Source organism: Xenopus tropicalis, chromosome 6 (assembly GCF_000004195.4).
Source record: "Xenopus tropicalis strain Nigerian chromosome 6, UCB_Xtro_10.0, whole genome shotgun sequence".
Lineage (NCBI taxonomy): Eukaryota > Metazoa > Chordata > Amphibia > Anura > Pipidae > Xenopus > Xenopus tropicalis.
Window position 1 is genome coordinate 103,503,873 of NC_030682.2, and position 19,244 is coordinate 103,523,116.

At 37.6% G+C, this 19,244-nt stretch overlaps 1 protein-coding gene across 2 annotated transcripts in view; it reads left to right on the forward strand.

Moving 5' to 3' along the window:
• Positions 1–17,011, forward strand: part of ptpn2 (protein tyrosine phosphatase, non-receptor type 2) — a 32,972-nt gene extending 15,961 nt beyond the window's left edge. The window contains exons 4-12 of one of the 2 annotated variants that reach the window (XM_004915252.4): positions 986–1,084; positions 4,276–4,413; positions 5,450–5,659; positions 6,317–6,478; positions 6,996–7,165; positions 7,330–7,426; positions 8,372–8,556; positions 9,680–9,781; positions 16,646–17,011. In XM_004915252.4, the coding sequence (XP_004915309.2) occupies positions 986–1,084; positions 4,276–4,413; positions 5,450–5,659; positions 6,317–6,478; positions 6,996–7,165; positions 7,330–7,426; positions 8,372–8,556; positions 9,680–9,781; positions 16,646–16,667 (1,185 nt within the window). In that variant the 3' untranslated portion in view covers positions 16,668–17,011. The remainder of the gene's footprint in view (positions 1–985; positions 1,085–4,275; positions 4,414–5,449; positions 5,660–6,316; positions 6,479–6,995; positions 7,166–7,329; positions 7,427–8,371; positions 8,557–9,679; positions 9,782–16,645) is intronic. The other variant, XM_002936076.5, reaches the window with a different exon arrangement.
• The last annotated feature ends 2,233 nt before the right edge of the window (positions 17,012–19,244 follow it).

Genomic DNA, 19,244 nt, shown 5'->3' on the forward strand with positions numbered 1-19,244 from the left:
GATCTCCCTCAGAGATCACATGACCAGAAATAATGCAGCTCTAACTGTAACAGGAAGTAGTGTGAAAGCAAAAGGCAGAACTCTGTCCATTCATTGGCTAATGTGAGCTAGCATGTATGTGTGCCTTGGCTTGTTTGTGTGCACTGTGAATCCTATAATACCAGGAGGCGGCCCTTAATTCTTAAAATGGCAATTACCCAATGGCACATGCTACTAAAAAATAACATTTTTATGAAAACTTACATATAAACTTGAGAGGGTATAGTTTTCCTTTAAGCTTGCTAATAGGTGATTTGGTTTATTTACTGTAAAACACTACATTTTGGGTGCTGATTAGTTGTTAGTTCAGATACATTCTGCAGATTGCATTTTATCTTTGGAAATACAGGTATGTGGGGTACAGCAGCGCTATCACTAATAAACTGTGCAGAATATGTAATTTTTTTAGTTGGATAAGTTTGTTGGGTTTTTAAATTTGATAGATCATCTCTATGAAAATCAAATGTTGCACTGGTTCTAATTTTTTTTTCTGGGGACTTTGCCAGCCACACGCATGCCCAAATTAAATGGAGATTGGCCTGTGTGAGCAATATACATTGAGAGGTAAATGCGCAACTTGACGAATATTGTTGCTGTAGGAAAGCACCCAAACTAAGATGATTAGTACCCTATTGCTTCAGTGACGGCTACACTTGAAAGACAGAGGGTTTTCTTATCTGCTCTGCCAGTCTTGGGCCAGCAGGAGATAGATACTTTCTAAGCATTGAAATGCAGTGGATCTTATTGATGTCCCTTGTGCTGTCCTGCCACCTGCTGCCTCAGTAGTATAGCTGTAACTCACACAAGTGGGCAACAACAAGGAGGATTCTGTGATCTTGCAAGTCACCCATGTTAATCTCTCCTATGGTTTCACACTAATGATGATGTATCTTTTAAATTGTATACAATGCAGAAAGTAGTTTAAAATGTCTGCTTTTTATTACAGGGCCCTCTTCCCAACACCTGTTGTCATTTCTGGTTAATGGTATGGCAACAAAAAAGTAAGGCAATTGTTATGTTGAACCGAATAATTGAAAAGGATGCGGTAAGTATGATTTTCTTAGAAGTGTTTTTCTGCTGTCAAGTGTTGATAAGTTTCAGCTCTTCATGTGGGGAAAGGATGCGTCTGTGCACAGAGAAGCAGTCTGTAAAGTACTGAAACTGCTGTAGAATGCCATGTTACCTGACCTTTAGTGCAGATTCCAGTAGCATCCCTAACGTTTCAGTCATTGCTACTTTATCTGTACTAGGAAAGTCAGCAAAACAAATGTAAATTCTTTATGGTCTCAAGATCTGATTCAGCCTTTGAATCTTCATGATACTTAAATTTGCTTGTGCCAGTTTGTAAACATTGTAAAGCAGTTTATGTAATTGTTTCTGTCTGAAATTGTCTGATGACATGATCACTGATGTGACTGACCACTTTACTGTAGATGTTCATTTTCCCATTTGGTTGACACTTCTTTTACAAAGAGATGTTTTTTGCTTTATAAGGTATTCTGATGACCGTTAACTAAAAAAAAAATTGCATATAGAATATGTTTTGCACATATGGTAAGTATATTTGTTTGGCTAGCAGGCATAAAATACCAGCACATTTTAAGTTTCTGAAAATGAAAGTTGCCGTTATTGAACTGTACTGTTATTTAGTGTTTCCTATGATGCCACAAGGAGTGAAAGCGTTTGAAGATTTACGGTACATGAGCTTCCTGTATTGTACAGTCACTGTAACCACCGAAAGTCAGACAGTAAAACTAGTGCTGGGCGGTATGACCAAAAATTTATATCACGGTATTTTTTTTTGTATCATGGTATTTGACGGTATTTTTTTTTCCCCCATGCATGATTAGGTGACCACCCCAAACACCCAACCCCAAACACCCCCCCTCAACCCCAAACACCCCCCCATCCGCACCCCCCACCCCAAACACCCCCCCCATCCCCTTCACATAAATATAACTTACTGGCCAGGCAGCCGCAGGCACCCCCGACAGCTCACAGAGCCTCCTGGCAATTTTTCTTACTATTTCCGGGTTGCGCGCGTGACGTCAGCGCGCACGTAACGTCGGCGCGCACAACCCGGAAATAGTAAGAAAAATTGCCAGGAGGCGCCCACACCGGTATGCCGGTAAGTTAAAAATTTTTATCATTTTTTTTTTTAAAAAAACGGTGTTCGGTATATACCGGTATACCGCCCAGCACTAAGTAAAACTGATCTTGAAGGCCTTGATTGCAACCGTAGAGTTCCAATACAGTTGCCCTCACTTAAACCCCTGATAGGCATCTTGAAATATGGCACTGGGACAGGAGAAATAGGACAGCCTCTGTGCCAAGCAATGGGTGGTGTGCCAATGCTGCTTGAGAACTGACCTTTTTCCTACTTTTATTGGATAAGGTAGTACACTAAATATAAGGCAGCTTTGTTAGCCAATAAATGGGAGGAGTGGAGCTCAATTTCCATTTAAGAGCCAAAACTTCCTTTTTTGAAAGGCCATTATACTTTTATTTTTTCCCCTGGGAGTTATCTAATGGAAGCACTTAAAGCTGAATATATATTTCACAGTGTTCCCACCTTCTTATATCCTATACAGATACAGTTGAATCTCAAAGTTTACATACACCCATGCTAAATAAGTTCACTGTTATCATCTTCCCATGTATTGCCTCTGTTAAGTCATATAGATTATCTACTATTGTGCTAATGAATTGTTCTCATCTGTAAATATAGAAGAAATGTGCTTTGAAAAGTAATTTTGAGGCTGATTTTTTTCCAAAAACCCCACTAGTTCCGCCCATCTGTTCCACTTCCTGCTGCCTCCTTTCCCAAGCTGTGCAGGGGTGCCGGCGGCACTCGGCACACTGCACTGTAGGATAGAAACCAATTGGCAGTTAGGCTGACCTGATAGGGAACTGAAGCCTATATTTGCTTGTGTGACTGCAGGGCTGTGATTGGCTGTCCCCATCCTACTGTGCTTCAGGCAGAGACCATTAGGACACGCCCACCCTGCATTTGAAAGACGGACAGGGACCTGAGAGGATCTATAAGGAGATCCAATAAAGGGGCCATTTTTATAGATAATACACATTTTTAGACCAAAGTGAAACCAGCACCATATATTATTTATGATTGCCTATAAGATCAGAGTTTATTACATTGATTCTATATGTCTACTTTAAGGATCTACCTTAGAGGATGGTTACCAGATGGTTACAGACATGCATTTTGCAGGGCACTGATTGCATTTAAATACAATTGACCTAATATAGAAATAAAGTAAAAGCCCTATATGACACAGACAGGGAATATATGGTAACGTGAAGAGAGTGAATTTGTATTTGAATATCTAGGATAAATTTATGTAAACATAAGGACTCTTTAACTTTCAATAGAGAGGGAGTGTTGCATAAAAAGCTCAGTATGCAGAACTTTCATTTTGTGAATATTTTGCATTTAACCATACAAATGTTTCTATTATTCACTGGAGGTACCAACAAATTGCCACATCCCAGTGATTTTAGACTTTTCCTCTCCTTAAACAGACATGTTAAAGAAGCAAGCTGTGCTGATATTTAATACATTTGTTTCAGGTGATAGAACCAACAGCGACAAAAGGCACAAATACTGCATTTTTTGCAATTCCATTTGCAAATAACTTTTGAAAATAACCATTGAAAATGTGTCATGTTGTAAAGGTGCTTTTATTTACATTTAATTTCATTTAGCAAAATTTTATTTTTGCATCCCATGTAACTGCTATGCACAAAGTGATCTACCTAGATTTTTTGCCTGTTACAAGTTGAAATAAAATCTGGATGACTAGCTAAGTAATACGGTATAGGACCCATTATGCAGAATGCTCGGGACCAAGGGAATCCCAGAAAAGGGGTCTTTCCGTAATTTGGATCTCCATACCTTAACTCTACTAAAAAAATCAATAAAACATTAATCAAACCCAATAGGATTGTTTTGCATCCAATAAGGATTAATTATATCTTAGTTGGGATCAATTACAAGGTACTGTTTTATCTTTACAGAGAAAAAGGAAATCCGTTTTAAAACTCTGAATTATTTGATTAAAATGGAGTCTATGGGAGATGGCCTTTCCGTAATTCGGAGCTTTCTGGATAACGGGTTTCCGGATAAGAGATCCCATAGCTGTACAACATTCATTGTTGTAAAAAAATTTTTTTTTTTTACCTTGCCCGTGATGCCATATAGTTCTTCGTCCTTTACAGGTAAAATGTGCACAATACTGGCCTACCCCAGAGGAAGAGGCTCTATTCTACAAGGAAACTGGTCTCTGTGTCAAATTGGTGTCTGAAGATATCAAGTCCTACTACACTGTTCGAGTGCTACAGTTACAAGATATAAAAGTAAGTTTTTTTGTTTGTTTTTTTTTCTTTTTCTCTCTCCATTACTCATTTGTCTAAATTTTAATGGAAAACTATACAATTAGAAAAAAACTTAACCAACAAGTAATTTATCCTGTAAGTCTGTGAGAGCTGTGAAGTTGTGGAATTCCCTTCCCTCCTCGTGCTGGCTGATACATTATATAACTTTAAGAAGGGGCTGGATGGATTCTTAGCAAGTGAGGGAATACAGGGTTATGGGAGATAGCTCTTAGTACTAGTTGATCCAGGGACTGGTCCGATTGCCATCTTGGAGTCAGGAAGGAATTTTTTCCCCTCTGCGGCAAATTATAGAGGCTTCAGATGGGGTTTTTTGCCTTCCTCTGGATCAACTAGTAGTTAGGCAGGTTATATATAGGCATTATGGTTGAACGTGATGGACGTATGTCTTTTTTTCAACCCAACTTACTAAGTGTTCAGTTAAAGAATCTTGCCAAATTAACATAATGAATATCTGTAACTATTGCACTTTTACGTCTTTTTCCCTGAGCCATTATTTTATGATCTATGTGCTCCCTCAGAGATTTAATTATAACAGAAAGAAGTGTGAGAGTGAAAGACAGAGCTCTGTCCATTCATTGGTTGATGTAACTTAGCATGCATTCATTCTAGCACAGTGAATCAAATGAGCCAGATGTTAGGCTTTAGTACTTAAAATGGCAGTTTTTCTAGAGATGAGGTAATCCAGTGGACATACTACTAGAAAAGTATTTTTTTTTCCATAAAAAGGCTTTCTTTATTTGAAACCGTGTTTTACATATGGACTGTTTTATGTGCTATGTGTATATTTAAAAAGTATAGTTCCCTTTTAATTCATTTTTCTCTAGAATTCTGGAAACTGGGCAACAAATATTAGTTCTGAAATCAGTTAAAAGTTAAAGATCGAAGATTATAAGTTGAATCTCGGTGGCAGTTTGGGGGCTTTTCCCATTCAGTATAAAGAAAAATAGTCCTCATATTTACACACTTGTTTTATAACCATTACCTGCTTTATATTTAGACAGGAGAAGCAAGAGATATTTTCCATTTCCATTATACAACTTGGCCAGATTTTGGAGTTCCACAATCTCCAGCTTCATTCCTAAACTTCTTGTTTAAAGTACGAGAGTCTGGCTCACTTAGCCTTCAAAATGGACCCGCTGTAGTTCATTGCAGTGCTGGAATTGGACGCTCCGGAACATTTTCACTAGTTGACACATGTCTTGTCTTGGTAGGTCAGATTCTTTTTTTTATCCTCATATACTGTGGAGGGATCATTCTTCCTTTTTTACTGGCATATGGTTTATAGACTAAACCCAGTAATAACTTACACTTGAGATTAAACCCTGATGACATCAGTTTATTTCATATGGTCTACTTATGTCCATACATGACCATCTTCTAAAAAAAGCCATTATCAGATCAGAGAAAGCCCTTATCTGCTTCTTGTCCTAAGAAAGCTATTGCTCGCCACTGGAAAGAACCAAACCCTGCACCACAATATAAAGTACTGGTGGACCATTATAGGTCAATTTCCTCTCGCATTTGAACTTATAACAAGTTTAATAAAATCTGGATTGGCAGATAATCTGCTTGCAGGTTTCCTTGCCTACATTTCTAAATACAAATATAAATAATAATAATGGCCCTGCCTGCAATTCCTGGTGCTTACGTGATTATTTATTTTGCCACCCGCAATTCACACAAAAAAAAAATATATATATATATATATATTTTCGGCAGATTTCTTGTGGCCGACAAATCTTCCAGTGTGCCATAACCCATAAGGGCCATGGCAGACAGAGCACTTTGTAACTGTACTTAGTGTGGTTTTTATTGTTTCTTTTTAATTTCAAGGTTTAAAACACATTTTGTTATTTTTAACCAGATGGAGAAAAGAGAGGACCCATGTTCAGTTGATATCAAGCAAGTTTTGTTGAATATGAGAAACTATCGCATGGGACTTATTCAGACTCCAGGTCAACTGAGATTCTCCTACATGGCAGTAATAGAGGGATCAAAATATATCATGGGTGACTCAAGTCTTCAGGTTAATATATTCATATGTGATTTGCTGAGTGTTTTTTGTGAACTGAGTGCAATTAGTGTCCTGGACACTGCGCACAACTTGGTTTTCTGGGGCTCCCAACTATAATACAAGCAGTCCGTACAGAAATAACCCATTTATTAATGTTTTTTTTTAATTGAAAGTTTAAATAGTGCTGTGGTATTTTCTGGCAGTGGCAGTGTTGACATCCCAAACTGAACCTATTCCTTCCTAGTTCTTGCGATGTCTGTAATTCAAAAATGAAGAAAAACTGAATCGAACCAGGTGGGAAAATGTATTTGAGGTCAACTGAGCAAAGAAGTTAGAAAATATTAGTTTAGTTAGAAAATGTTAGCACTAATTTATAACTCACTAACTTATTTTTCCTTGAATAAATAAAGGTATTTATACTTTTTAGGTTAAAAGAATGGTTATATTTTAATTGTATAATCTCTGTCGGTGAAATTACTTGTCAAGGCATCTCTGTTCTCTATTTAGATGTTAATCATATAATTTGCAGGACCACTGGAAGGAACTCTCACAAGAAGACCAATGCCCCAAAATAGACAGACTTTCTTTCCAAAGACAGTGTGTAGAGAGGTGTAATGGTAATAGGCTTTCAGACCATGGAGAAAACACTTTGGAATCCTGTTCTAAACCTCAGGATGATGGGAATGGCAGCCCAGAAAGGTATTCTAAAAATATTAATCTTTCATATTTCTTTAGATAAGTGCCTCTTTCATTCCTGTAGTTTTCCTTTTAATATAGCATAGTTCTTTCTGTGACTTTTATAATTAAATCTCTACATTCATATTTGCTCTGTATAAATTGTTACCTATTTTTCTATGCTGCAGTTTGGTTCGGAGGAGGCAACAAGAGGACAGGAAAGCAAGTACTGCTCAGAAGGTGCATCACATTTTACCAAGTTTTGTTCCAGCAGCTGAGATGCAGGAAAGTCACCAATTTGAATGAGCCCTTAGTTTATCTAAAGGCAAACACATTATTTTAGATAAAGGGCACTAAAAAGTAATATTGCAATGAAAACACATTTTTTGCTTAACAAATGGTTTTTTCATACAGTAGAAAGCAGAGAGCATTAAAATGTTTGCTTCTAGTATGAGTTGTCAAGGATCAAACAACAATATTTTGCAAAATAAGTTTTCTTTTTTTTTTTTTTTTTTTACAAAAATTAGCCAGGTTAAGGCTAAAGCCCCATAGACAGATTAGTCCCCTGCGATTAATCTCTGCTACCATGGGTGACTAGTTTTCCCCAAATTACTTTTCCACCGTCAACATAGTTAATTGCTGGAAAAGCATACACGTTGCTTTGTTTTTCCAAAATCACGCAAAATTGCCTGCAGGAGGAAACTTTGCACGACTTCCACTGGTGATTTACTTTGTTGCAGGTGGAAAGGTAATTTGGGGAGATTAGTCGGCCGCAGTTGCAAATTGGTCTTCATTTTTTACTTTTATGGTTGCTAGGGTCAGAATTACACTGGCAACCAAACAGCAGTTTGAATAAGAAACTGGAATATGAATAGGAGAGCCCAAAGAGAAAAATAGGTAATAAAAAGTAACAATCACAATAAAATTGTAGCCTCAAAGTGCAATAGTTTTTTTGCTAAAGTGGTCAATGACCCATATTTGCTGGAAAGAGTCAGAAGAGGAAGGCAAATAATAATAATAATTAAAAAAAAAAAAAAAACTGAAAAGTTGCTAAGAATTTGCCATTTTATAACATATTAAAAGGCGAACCACCTCTTTAATCATGAAATACCATGATGAAGCTCAGACGTCTGAATTATGCTCCCTTTTGCTGTGTTGCATTTGTATCCCTTGACAGAAGGTACCTGTTTTGTTTTGATTAATCAAGGTATAAACGATTTTACTTTGCAGGACCATAATAAAGAGCTCTCAGAAGATGACGATTCCCTCAAAGAAGACAGCTATTTCTCTCTCCAAAGACAGCCTGGAGAGTGGTACAACGGTAACAGGCTTTCAACAGAAGACCAGGAAATAAATGAGAATAATTCCGAATCTAGTATCAAACCTCAGGATGTTGGGGATGGCAATGCAGAAAGGTAATAGACAGATATTTCCTTCGCATTTATTTGGATTAACACTTTATATTTGAAAATGACACTTTCCAGAAAAAAATGGCTTCCTTTACAGAAATCTACATTTGGGTTTGTGTACTTTTAAAGGTGATTTGACAAGAAAATTACATCTGTAATATGTCTCCGGAAAACGCATCTAAAAATTAAAAACTGTTCTGCCGACAAGTCAATGAATTTTTGTAATGCTTCAGAGTACCCTCATATCTTGGTTTTCTTTTACTCCACTTCTAAGGTTAATGGGGAGGAAATGGTAGGCTTTCTCCCACAGCATACAGCTTGGGTAAAAATTGTTACAGCTGCTGTTATTATCCTTTATTGTTCATCTCAGTGAGTTAATCTTAAAATCTCATTTGCTCTTAACCATAACAGTGCTGTAAACATGCTGCAGCAACTCTTGCTTTTTTTCAGACCTTATTGTATTAATGAGAGGTACAAAGTCTGAAATAAATGTTCAAAAATTATTAAAGGAGAAGGAAAGGTAAAAACTAAGCAAGCTTTATCAGAAAGGTGTGTGTAAATGCAGTCAAAACACTTACAGAGATGCTGCTCTTTGTCATTTGTGAAAAGAAACACCACATTTCTTTTGTTCTGTTCTGTACACATGATTGTCTGTTGTCTGCCTTCCTTCTCTTAGCAAAATTCTTCAGGGCACAGCACAAAGCTGCTCAATTTGCTCCTCTCTCCCTTCGCCGCCTCCTCCTCCCCCCTCCCTCTCTGCTGTTATCTGAGCACAGAGATGCAGTCCTGGTGAAGTGAAGTGAAGTCAGACCAAGCTAAAATTGCAGTTGCTATTTTAAACAAAAAGAGGGAGCTTCTATGGCTGTTTACTCAGGTTTGGTAAAGCATTCTGCAGAATAAATATAGCATTATGGCTTGCACTTGTGACTAATCTATTGGCAATAAAATGCCTCAGTAGCTTTCCTTCTCCTTTAACATTTTAGATGTGAATAACAGTTGTAAGAATTAACTCCAATCAGTATAATATTGAAATTGTTGCTTTATTTCATACGTTTCTCAATACAGTGAAATTTTACTTTCAGTTATATAATCTGAATGGGGTTTTTTTTTTTTCCTCTCTGTGATCTAGTTTATTAAGGAAGAGGCGCCGAGAGGACAGAAAGGCATGTACAACCCAGAAGGTGCAGAAAATTAAGCAAATGATGAATGAAGTGGAACGAAAAAGAAAAAGGTGGTTATATTGGAAACCTTTTCTCATTCCAATTGGTTTTGCAACAGTGGTGTTATCGGGTGCATATGTTTGTTGGAAAATCTATGCTCCTTGATCATCCTTGACTATGGTGCTTGAGTGGGCGAGTCTTAAAATAAACGCACTAAAATTGTCCTTGGTGCTGTGACTGGTGCAAATCAACCCCTGAGATCTTTTTTTCTTAGCTGGTTATGATCACTGAAATCTTATGCCATCAGTATCTCAGGACTTGTATTGCAGCTAATTTTAGGATTTTTAATGTTCCTAATAATGAAGCTGCTAAATTTTGTAAAAAGAGAGAAATGGGACAGTTGTTTGTATTCTGGCGTATGCTTTTTGTTTCATGCAGTCGCACCATATATTGTAAAAATGTTATTGTTGTCGACTGTCTTCAGTAGTCTTTAGACGGCTAGCTGTTAATGAACTACAACTTTCAGCTCTGGCTTTCGGGAAGCAGAAAGGGAGTTGTGGTTTCCCAGATAGCGAGAAACTGGTATAGTTATCTGTGATCTAAAGTGTCTTTATATATGTATTTTGTTTAGGGCAACTCCCAATGCCATTAAGTGGAACCATTTTGTTAATTTAAATTAAATGTGTACCCCCTCCTACCATGTATGAGTTGGGTAATTCTAAAATTTTATATAAGTAATGATGTTATGTGAACAGATAGTTATATGCATTCAACGCTTTATTTGAAATCTTAATTTAAGAAGCAAATATGATTGTAATGTTGCGTTTTCATTTTATATGTATTATTTTTCATCTGTTAATTCCATTAGCTGGATTTCTTGAGGACCATTATATGCCCGTTAAAGAGATGCTGTCATATTTCCACCAAAGTTTGTTGGGATTACTTTTTTTTTTTTAGCATCATTATGCACTTTGGCACAAAACAGTGTAAACCTTGTGGTCCCATGCTACCACTTTAAATCACTGTGTTTTTGTTGCTTGTAAATCTATTGATTGCCAGCTTTCCTTTTGAAGGCTAAAAGGTATAAGAGGTTAAAGATAACTTATACTTTGATTCACACGATGGAATTATCAATTTTCCCCTCACAGGGGCTTTTGGGGCATACTCAATAGGAGGAAAATCCACTCCTGGCTAATAAAATCATGGTTTTGGTGAAATCGAACAGCACCTCTTAAAGAGATACTGACACCAGAAATGAAACCATTTTTACATCTTTCATAACATTGTCTTTGCATGCTATTTATAATGTTGCTATAAAAGTATTTGTCCAAGCTTTTACATTCCCTATCTGATCCCCCATGTTCCTCTATAAGGGGGCTGCCATATTTGTCCAGCAGGGGATCGTTAGCATTAGGAGCTACTGACAGGCTGAGAAGGGACGACTGGCAAAACAGTCAGGTTTTGGGATTTCAAGTAACAATTACTTACAAAAGCAGCCATATCGGTAAAAAATGATCAACACAACCTATAGGCAACTTTTTATGTGTCAGTATCACTTTAAGTGCATTTCAACCCTTTGCAAAGTTCAGTAATTCAAGTAAACTTAACTGTGTGTGTGTATGTGTGTGTGTGTATATATATATATATATATATATATATATATATATATATATATATTATTAATAATAATATACACATGCACGCACGCACACACACACCGAATTACAGAAAGGCCATCTTCCATAGACTCCAATATAAGCAAATTATTTTTAATTTTTAAAAATGATTCACTTTTTCTCTGTAATAATAAAACAGTACCTTGTACTTGATCCCAACTAAGATGTAATTGATGCTTATTGGAGGCAAAACAATCCTATTGGGTTTATTCAATAATGAAATAATTTGTAGCAGACAAGTTATGGACATCCAAATCACGGAAAGATCCCTTATGCGGTCCCAAAAGTATGACCAATTTACCTAATTGTTTTCTTTGTATACAATGCTCATGGTTCATAAATCTAACATAGCTTCACAGTGCAAGTCTCTTTTATGTCTAATCTTTTTAGCAATAAAATGTCCTGAGGTCTTTACAAAAGCAAATGATGCATATTATAGATGATGATTTTTTAATAGTACTGGAGCGTGCATTGGGAAAAACCTTATAATAGGGCTCCTACCAACTATAGTTTTCAGTTCCCTTGTGTTGGATATTATGTACATGGCTAGCACACCTTCTGCTTGCTTTAAACTTAAGGTATTTTTCAAAATGGAAGCACGATTTAGCTGCAGTACAAATTCTGAACCCATGGCTACCACATTTGCAGGTGTTCCACCAATTAATTTTGCACCTAAATTAAGGCAATGCGACCAAACTGCACAAAGAATACGTTTTATCTTTCTTTATTATTTATCATAGATGGACAGTATTTTGGCTCACATTCATGATTTGGTATCTTAGCCTAACTTTATGAAGTGTAAGCAACATTCATGTTTTTGTCCCCTGTGTTATGATGTTTACAGATGGGCATTTTGGTACCAAGGTCCCCCTGGCACTGCTTCATGTGCATTCAGTTTCATACTTTTCATTCAGTAGTTAACAAGTTGTAAAAGGCAGAAGGAGTGTTTTCTTTGCTGCTTCTCTCTTACTAAGAGCGACAGTGGACATAACACCTCCATGTGCCAGTGGCCTTAGACCTCAATCACAACATTGCCCCAAGTTAGGGTACTGAATGTCTGTGTCTGTACACATAAGTAAAACATTACTTCATCCAATGCCCTCTTTGTTAAAGGGGTGGTTCACCTTTAGGGCTCTGGTACACGGGGAGATTAGTCGCCCGCGAGCAGGGAGTTTTGCCGCGGGCGACTAATCTCCCCGTGTACCAGAGCCCTTAATTAAACTTTTAGTCTGTTATAGTATGGCCCAATCCTTGCAAGTTTGCAGTAGGTTTTCACTATTTATTTTTATAATTTTTGAATTATTGCCTTCCTCTTCTGACTCTTTCCAGCTTTCAAATGGGTGTCATAAATAAGTTGATGAGCTAGCAATCAAAGCAAAAAGCTAAATAACTGGAAAAACTATACAAAATAAAAATAAAGACCAATGGTAATATTTTAGATTATCAATTTATACATAAGACTAAAAGTCAATTTAAAGGTAAATAATCCACTTAAATTCCCTGGTATTCCTTGTGTGGGCTTGGGGAGGGGTGCAAATACAGTACACTTGCTTACACTGCAAATATTTCCTGCCCAAAGCCAATGCTAGCAATAGCTGGGAAGTAAAATGACAGGGCAGGTTTTGTATAAGAGGCACATTGGTCTGGGTCAGAAAATAGGTGTTTTTGATCAGTTCAGGGTGCATAGGAAATGACTCCCTTTTAGAAGTCCATCTTCTTTAATTGTGTACATAATAGAAAGTGCTATTGGTGACTGTCACAGCTATTTGGGACAAAATTGAATTGATTTTGAAGCCTTAAATTCAGTGCTGCAATCTGATTGGTGCTGAGAAAATAGACTTTAATTATGCCTGTTTCTAAAAGGACATATAAACCCTACATTTTTTTTACCATGTATATGGTTGGGCACATCTCCCCCACCCAAACGGCATCATTTGTACTGCATATACCCCCTCTGTTTGCCAGCGCCATCACATTTTCTTACAAGAAATAGCTGCTTTCACCCAGCGGCCATTTTACCTCTGTTTGACACATCATCATTGACATTTACATCAGCAGACAGTGCAGCGCTACACATTAGAACTGATTTCAGGCAAACTTTTGTTTCCCCTACTCCCATGAAACTGGAGTCCCAAGCAGGACTGGGATTTCTTACTATTGAGTGCTATTCTGATATCTACTGAGAGTTGCTATCTTGCTACCTTCCCATTGTTCTGCTGATCGACTGCTGGGAGGGGGGTGATATCTCTCAAACTTGCAGCTCAGCAGTAAAGTGTGACTGAGTAATGAAGAATATGGCTAGCCCCATGTGAAGTTTCAAAATTAAATATAAAAAAATCTTTTTGTTTTTAGTGCAGGATTCTGCTATAGAAACATGTTTCCCATGACAGTATTCCTTTAACAATCAGAGTGGCAGGTATTTAAAGATCTCAAAGAGGCTGTGTACTATTTTTTTGTGGGAGGTTTACATGTCCTTTAAAAGAAAGCTATACCCTGATTGCAAGTAGGCTTTATTATTTATATAGTTCATTAGCATCATTTTTCTAATATAGTATTGCATAGAGTGGCCTAACCCAATAGCAATAATTATTGTACCCAGTTTTCTGTATGAACTAAAATATTTAGATCTTTCAAAATCAGTACCTTTTTTAAAGGCAAGCTCCCTTTTGTAATAAAAGGCAGTAAATTTGCTGAGGTGCAGCGTTTTTTGGCTTGCCTTCATGTCAGTCTGCTAATAATCAAAGTTCAATAAACAGCTGGTGGGCAGCAGTCTGGGCAGCCCTGCTGTTCTCTGACAGGAAGCAATAGCAATCTTATATTGCCTCTAAAGCCTAGATAATATTTCTTAATATTATATATTTACTAGATCAGCTCAGGGCCCCCCATCTATATACATTTTAAAGAAAAACAACCAGAGTAATTGGGAGCATAAGGGAACTCAAATTCTCTGCTTATTTTTTATCTCAGTATACACACCACTTAAATGGTAAGGGTAAACCTGTAATTCCAGTTCCAAAATATTATAATACATGAAAGCATTACAGAACTACAATTGTATAAGAAACAGCTTGTGCATATTTAGTAAAGCCTGCTCTAAATTTTATCCTTATTTGCAGGTTTTACCTGATATGTTTAAAGGAGAAGGAAAGGTAAAAACTAAGTAAGTTTTATCAGAAAGGTCTATGTAAATACAGCCACAGAAACGCTGCACTGTGTTCTTCGGTATCCGATTTCCTCTCTCAGAAAAATCCTTCAGGGCAGGGGCAAGAGTCTGCTCAGTTTGCTCCACTCTCCCCCCTCCTTTCTCCTCCTCCCATAAGAATTCAGAAGAATTCACTCCCCCTACCATCAGAATGTGTGGTCTATGCTACCAGCAGCTAGAGCTGCAGCACAGAAGTTACTGAGACCAAGCTAAAATGACAGCTGCTAAGTAAATGGAGGGAGCTTGTAGGGCTGCGGCCCTATGGTAAAGCTTTCTGTAGAATAAATATAGCAATCTAGTTTGCACTAATGTGGCTAATCTATTGGCAGTAAAATGGCAAAATGATTTTCCTTCTCCTTTAAGTCATATCTGTTAGGTTACTGGCAGACAGTGAGATTAGTCCCCGCGATAAATCTTTGTTTTTCCTTAGACACCCCAAGCACTGCATATATTTTCCCACCAGCAATTTACATTTTTGCCAATGGTAAAGTTAGTTGCCTGTGCTAGCAAAGATTTATTGATCTCCCAGTGTGCCAGTATCCTTAACATACAACAGGGCATAATTATCAAAGGGAAAAACTAGAAAGTTTGCCACAAATGTGAAATGCCACTGCTCTGCACTTGTGTAGGACTTTTAAGAGGATATTTATCACATCTTTCCCATTTGATAAATATGCTTTAAAATGATGCAATGAAATCTCAACTCTGGCAAGCTCTGTTTTTACACTTTGATAAATATTCCCCAGAAAACTGTATTTTGTCTGCTAATGTGTTCATGGTTCCAAGTGATATATAAGAACTGGGAACTGTAATCATTTAGGAATTGTTAAAAGATGTTAGCTCGGTTTGGCTTGCAGTTTTCGTGATACTGCCATTTTTAAGCATACCAGTCAATTTTCTGTCTGATATCTACAATAGAAATCTGGTGTCTTATACAGATCTAATGTCTTCTGTACACTCAAGTTTATTACCGTTGCCATGTAATGTGCTGTAATGTCTCTTTGATTGAATTGTTCCCACATTGTATCCACATGATTTGGTTTTGTTCAGCAAAATTTAAGATTATATAGCAGTTTATGTATGCTATGTGTATATTTATGTGTATTTTAGGAAGAAAAAGAATGAATGTAGAGAACCCCCACCCCCATATTTTAACACTACAACATGGGTAGTATGGCTTTCTGTTCTCAGCTCAGTGCGTCCATGCCTGTGTTCTGTTTGCACTCCCTAGTACTAAAACACACAACAGTTATACATGCCCCACAGAATGTTATACATGTTATAACCATTTCTTCCCCATATTGCATACAGTGTGATTTTGCTTGTTTTGCAGCCGCACATAAGCCATATTTGTGAATTGTGTGTGTAGGCTTATTAAACAGTTACTGCTTTTTCCAGTCCAGAACAAGAATAGCCTTTTGCTTGTGGGCAGCTAAAGAGCTGCTATTCCACATAAAGCTGGGTTGTTCTGCTGAACAAGTAAAGTGCCACATGTTGTGTATCCCTGGTCTGCCCTGCTCCCCTTCATTATGAATTGTGTTTTAAAAAAACTGCTAAATACACTATCACTACACTGTTTAGTCATGCAGTGCAGCACGACTATGATATTTTGCTGATAGAGCTATATTTGCGAATGTATGGTTGTACAACAGGATTTGCTCTCTTTCATTTGCAATTCACTAAAACATAACTGTCCCATTTACAGGGCAAGAGTTACAATAAGGGTTTGTCATTTAGCGGAATACATTCCATGGCAATAAACTGGCAATAGTCTTCCTGTCTGTAATATATAAAATATGTAGCTCTTGGTATATTTTTCATTTTGTATTCAGGACAATAAATAAATGTCTTACAAGCACGCAAGGTGTCTGCGTTTTCATTTGACTCACTGTTAAGACACAAGACTTACCCAGTGCTAAGGGTAGGTAGGCCAGTTTTGCTTGTTACAGCACGTAAATGATTAATCTAAAAGGAACAGTGTTGGGTTATCTCTGCTAGGGTTTCAATTTTTTTTCCCCCTTACTGAATTGGTCATTTTGTTTTGCATTGTGTCATAGGCCGAGGCTCAGCGACACCTAAACTTCCACGGCTTCTGACTTTTCTACAGCCATTACAGTGCGAAACCATTGACATGCAAAGCAAGACATGAAACCCTCTTCAGGATCAAATGTGAGGTTTAGTAATGAGCCGACCTCATTGTGTTTTCTGTTTACCAAGTAAACTTCTCCATCCGGGGGGTGAAGAACATCACCAGCACCAGACTTTGCAGAACAAACTTACTTCATGTGTTGTCAAGTGTTTTCTAATGCATGTACTGTAGAAATGTATGTAAGATACTTTAGAAGAGTACTTTGTATCATTCTGCCATTCACATTGTATTTTTATACTTTTTGGCAGCATTAAATATTTTTTTAAAATCTTAAGCTGGTTTTATTTTAAGAAGTATTAAATATTCAAAAATCAGGTAGATTTTTGCATCAGTCTTAGGCTGATGCCAGACATGGCGTAGGGCTGATATTTTCGGCAAGCAGAAAAACGCATGGCGAAAATACAGCCCTATGCCTGCTACTTGTGCCTGCACCCGAATGAATGAGATACGCTCGGGTGCAGGCACATGTAGCCGATATACGCATGAAAACACGAGATAATGCAAAGTCTCGCGGTTTCATGTGTATATCTGCTACATGTACCTGCACCCGAGCGTATTCCATTCATTCGGGTTCAGGCACAAGTAGCAGGCATAGGGCTGTATTTTCGCAAAGCATTTTTTCGCTTACCGAAAATATCAGCCCTACACCACGTCTGGCATCAGCCTTAGACCTCTGGCGCACAAATCTTTTTTATTTTATTTTTTAATTTAGGTGTCACTTGCCCCTGCATTCAGTTAAATGAAAATCCGGTGCACTGGTGAGGTGTTTGTTGCTCCAAAACAAGCCAAACAGGTGATTGTCTTTCAAATGAATGGTGTGGCAATAAGTCCTAGGCTTGTAGCATGTGGTTATTCAGAACATTATGTACCTTGACAAAAAGCTTGCACTCTTCCATCTAATGAAAATTGCCTGAACGTGAAGGTATACTTTGCCATTCAGATGAATGTATTTGCCCTGTGTGCCATTGCCAGTTACATACTGGCAGGAAAATGCACAAATTGCTAATAACGTATCTTACATTTTTGGCAGTTCGGCCCCTAGTGAACAACCTCAGGGTCCTGTGAGATTAATCCTGGGTCCCAGTTATCCCAGGATAGATTAGCAGACAAGTGACAACCAATTTGTCTGCAGTTTTACCTTCTCTCTGCAGCTCCCTCAAGTGCACCCAAAACTTCCTAATGTGGAGACTCTACATGCAAACCTACTGAAATCTGCACCAATACCAAATTTCCAAAGCACTGCTGCAGCAATACTTCATTCAGGAGACATGTAACTTTTAGTTTTTGAGTATAAAATAAAATCTGATTATGATGTCTGTTATGACTTCTGTGAAGCTCATCAATCTAACAAGATTTGAGGGCCTGATTCCAAAAGGCAGTTTATCTTGGAGTTAAAAGAAGCAAATTCATATACAGTTAGGGCCATAAATATTTGGACAGAACTTTTTTCTATTTTGGTTCTGTACATTACCACAATGAATTTTAAATGAAACAACTCAGATGCAGCTGAAGTGCAGACTTTCAGCTTTAATTCAGTGGGGTGAACAAAACAATTGCATAAAAATATGACGCCACTATAGCATTTTTTAACACAATCCCTTGATTTCAAGAGCAAAAAGTAATTGGACAATTGACTCAAAGGCTATTTCATGGGCAGGTGTTGGCAAGTCCATCGTTAAGACATTATCAATTAAGACACATGCGGTCAAAGGAGCTCTCCATGCAGGTGAAAGAAGCCATCCTTAAAGAATAAGTAAACCTTTTTTTTTTTTCTATCCGTAAAATTACTCTAAACAGCCTCCAGAATTACCTACCTTTGTCCCAGCATTCTGTATGACCTGGTTCCTCAGTTAGACGTTAATCCTTTCCTTTGCTTCCTTGTGCAGAGTGAAGCCCTGCCCCCACTTCCTGTTCAGGTCTCTCATAAAAAAAAAAAAAAAAACACCCTGCTAATGCACAGACTGGCTCCTGCTGCCTCCAGGCATACCCAGAAGACTGTCCACTCTGACAACAGGTTGTTAAATTGAAGTGAGACCTGAACAGGAAGTGGGGGCGGGGCTTCACTCTGCACAAGGAAGCAAAGGAAAGGATTAACGTCAGACAAAATGCTGGGACAAAGGTAGGTAATTCTGGAGGCTGTTTAGAGTAATTTAACGGATAGAAAAAAAAAAAAGTTTACTTATTCTTTAAAGGGGAACTATCGTGAAAATCAAATTGTCCAGATGGAAAGGTATGATGAAAATAATAATTTTCTCAATTATATTTGTTGACCAAATATGCTTACTTTTTAAATAATATTACAAACTGTTAGGATCCTTTCTCTGAAAGCCAGTTCAAGTCATTGCTGAATGGGAGTGGCAACACCTTGCTGTGATGTCACAAAACCAGTAGCAATGTCCCGCCCTCCCCTATACTGAATTCAAAGCATTCTCCCACCAGCTGTATACCCTTCTGGTACTTATATTAACAGACAATCTTTGAACATTTGTACTCTTTTATTTCAGGGA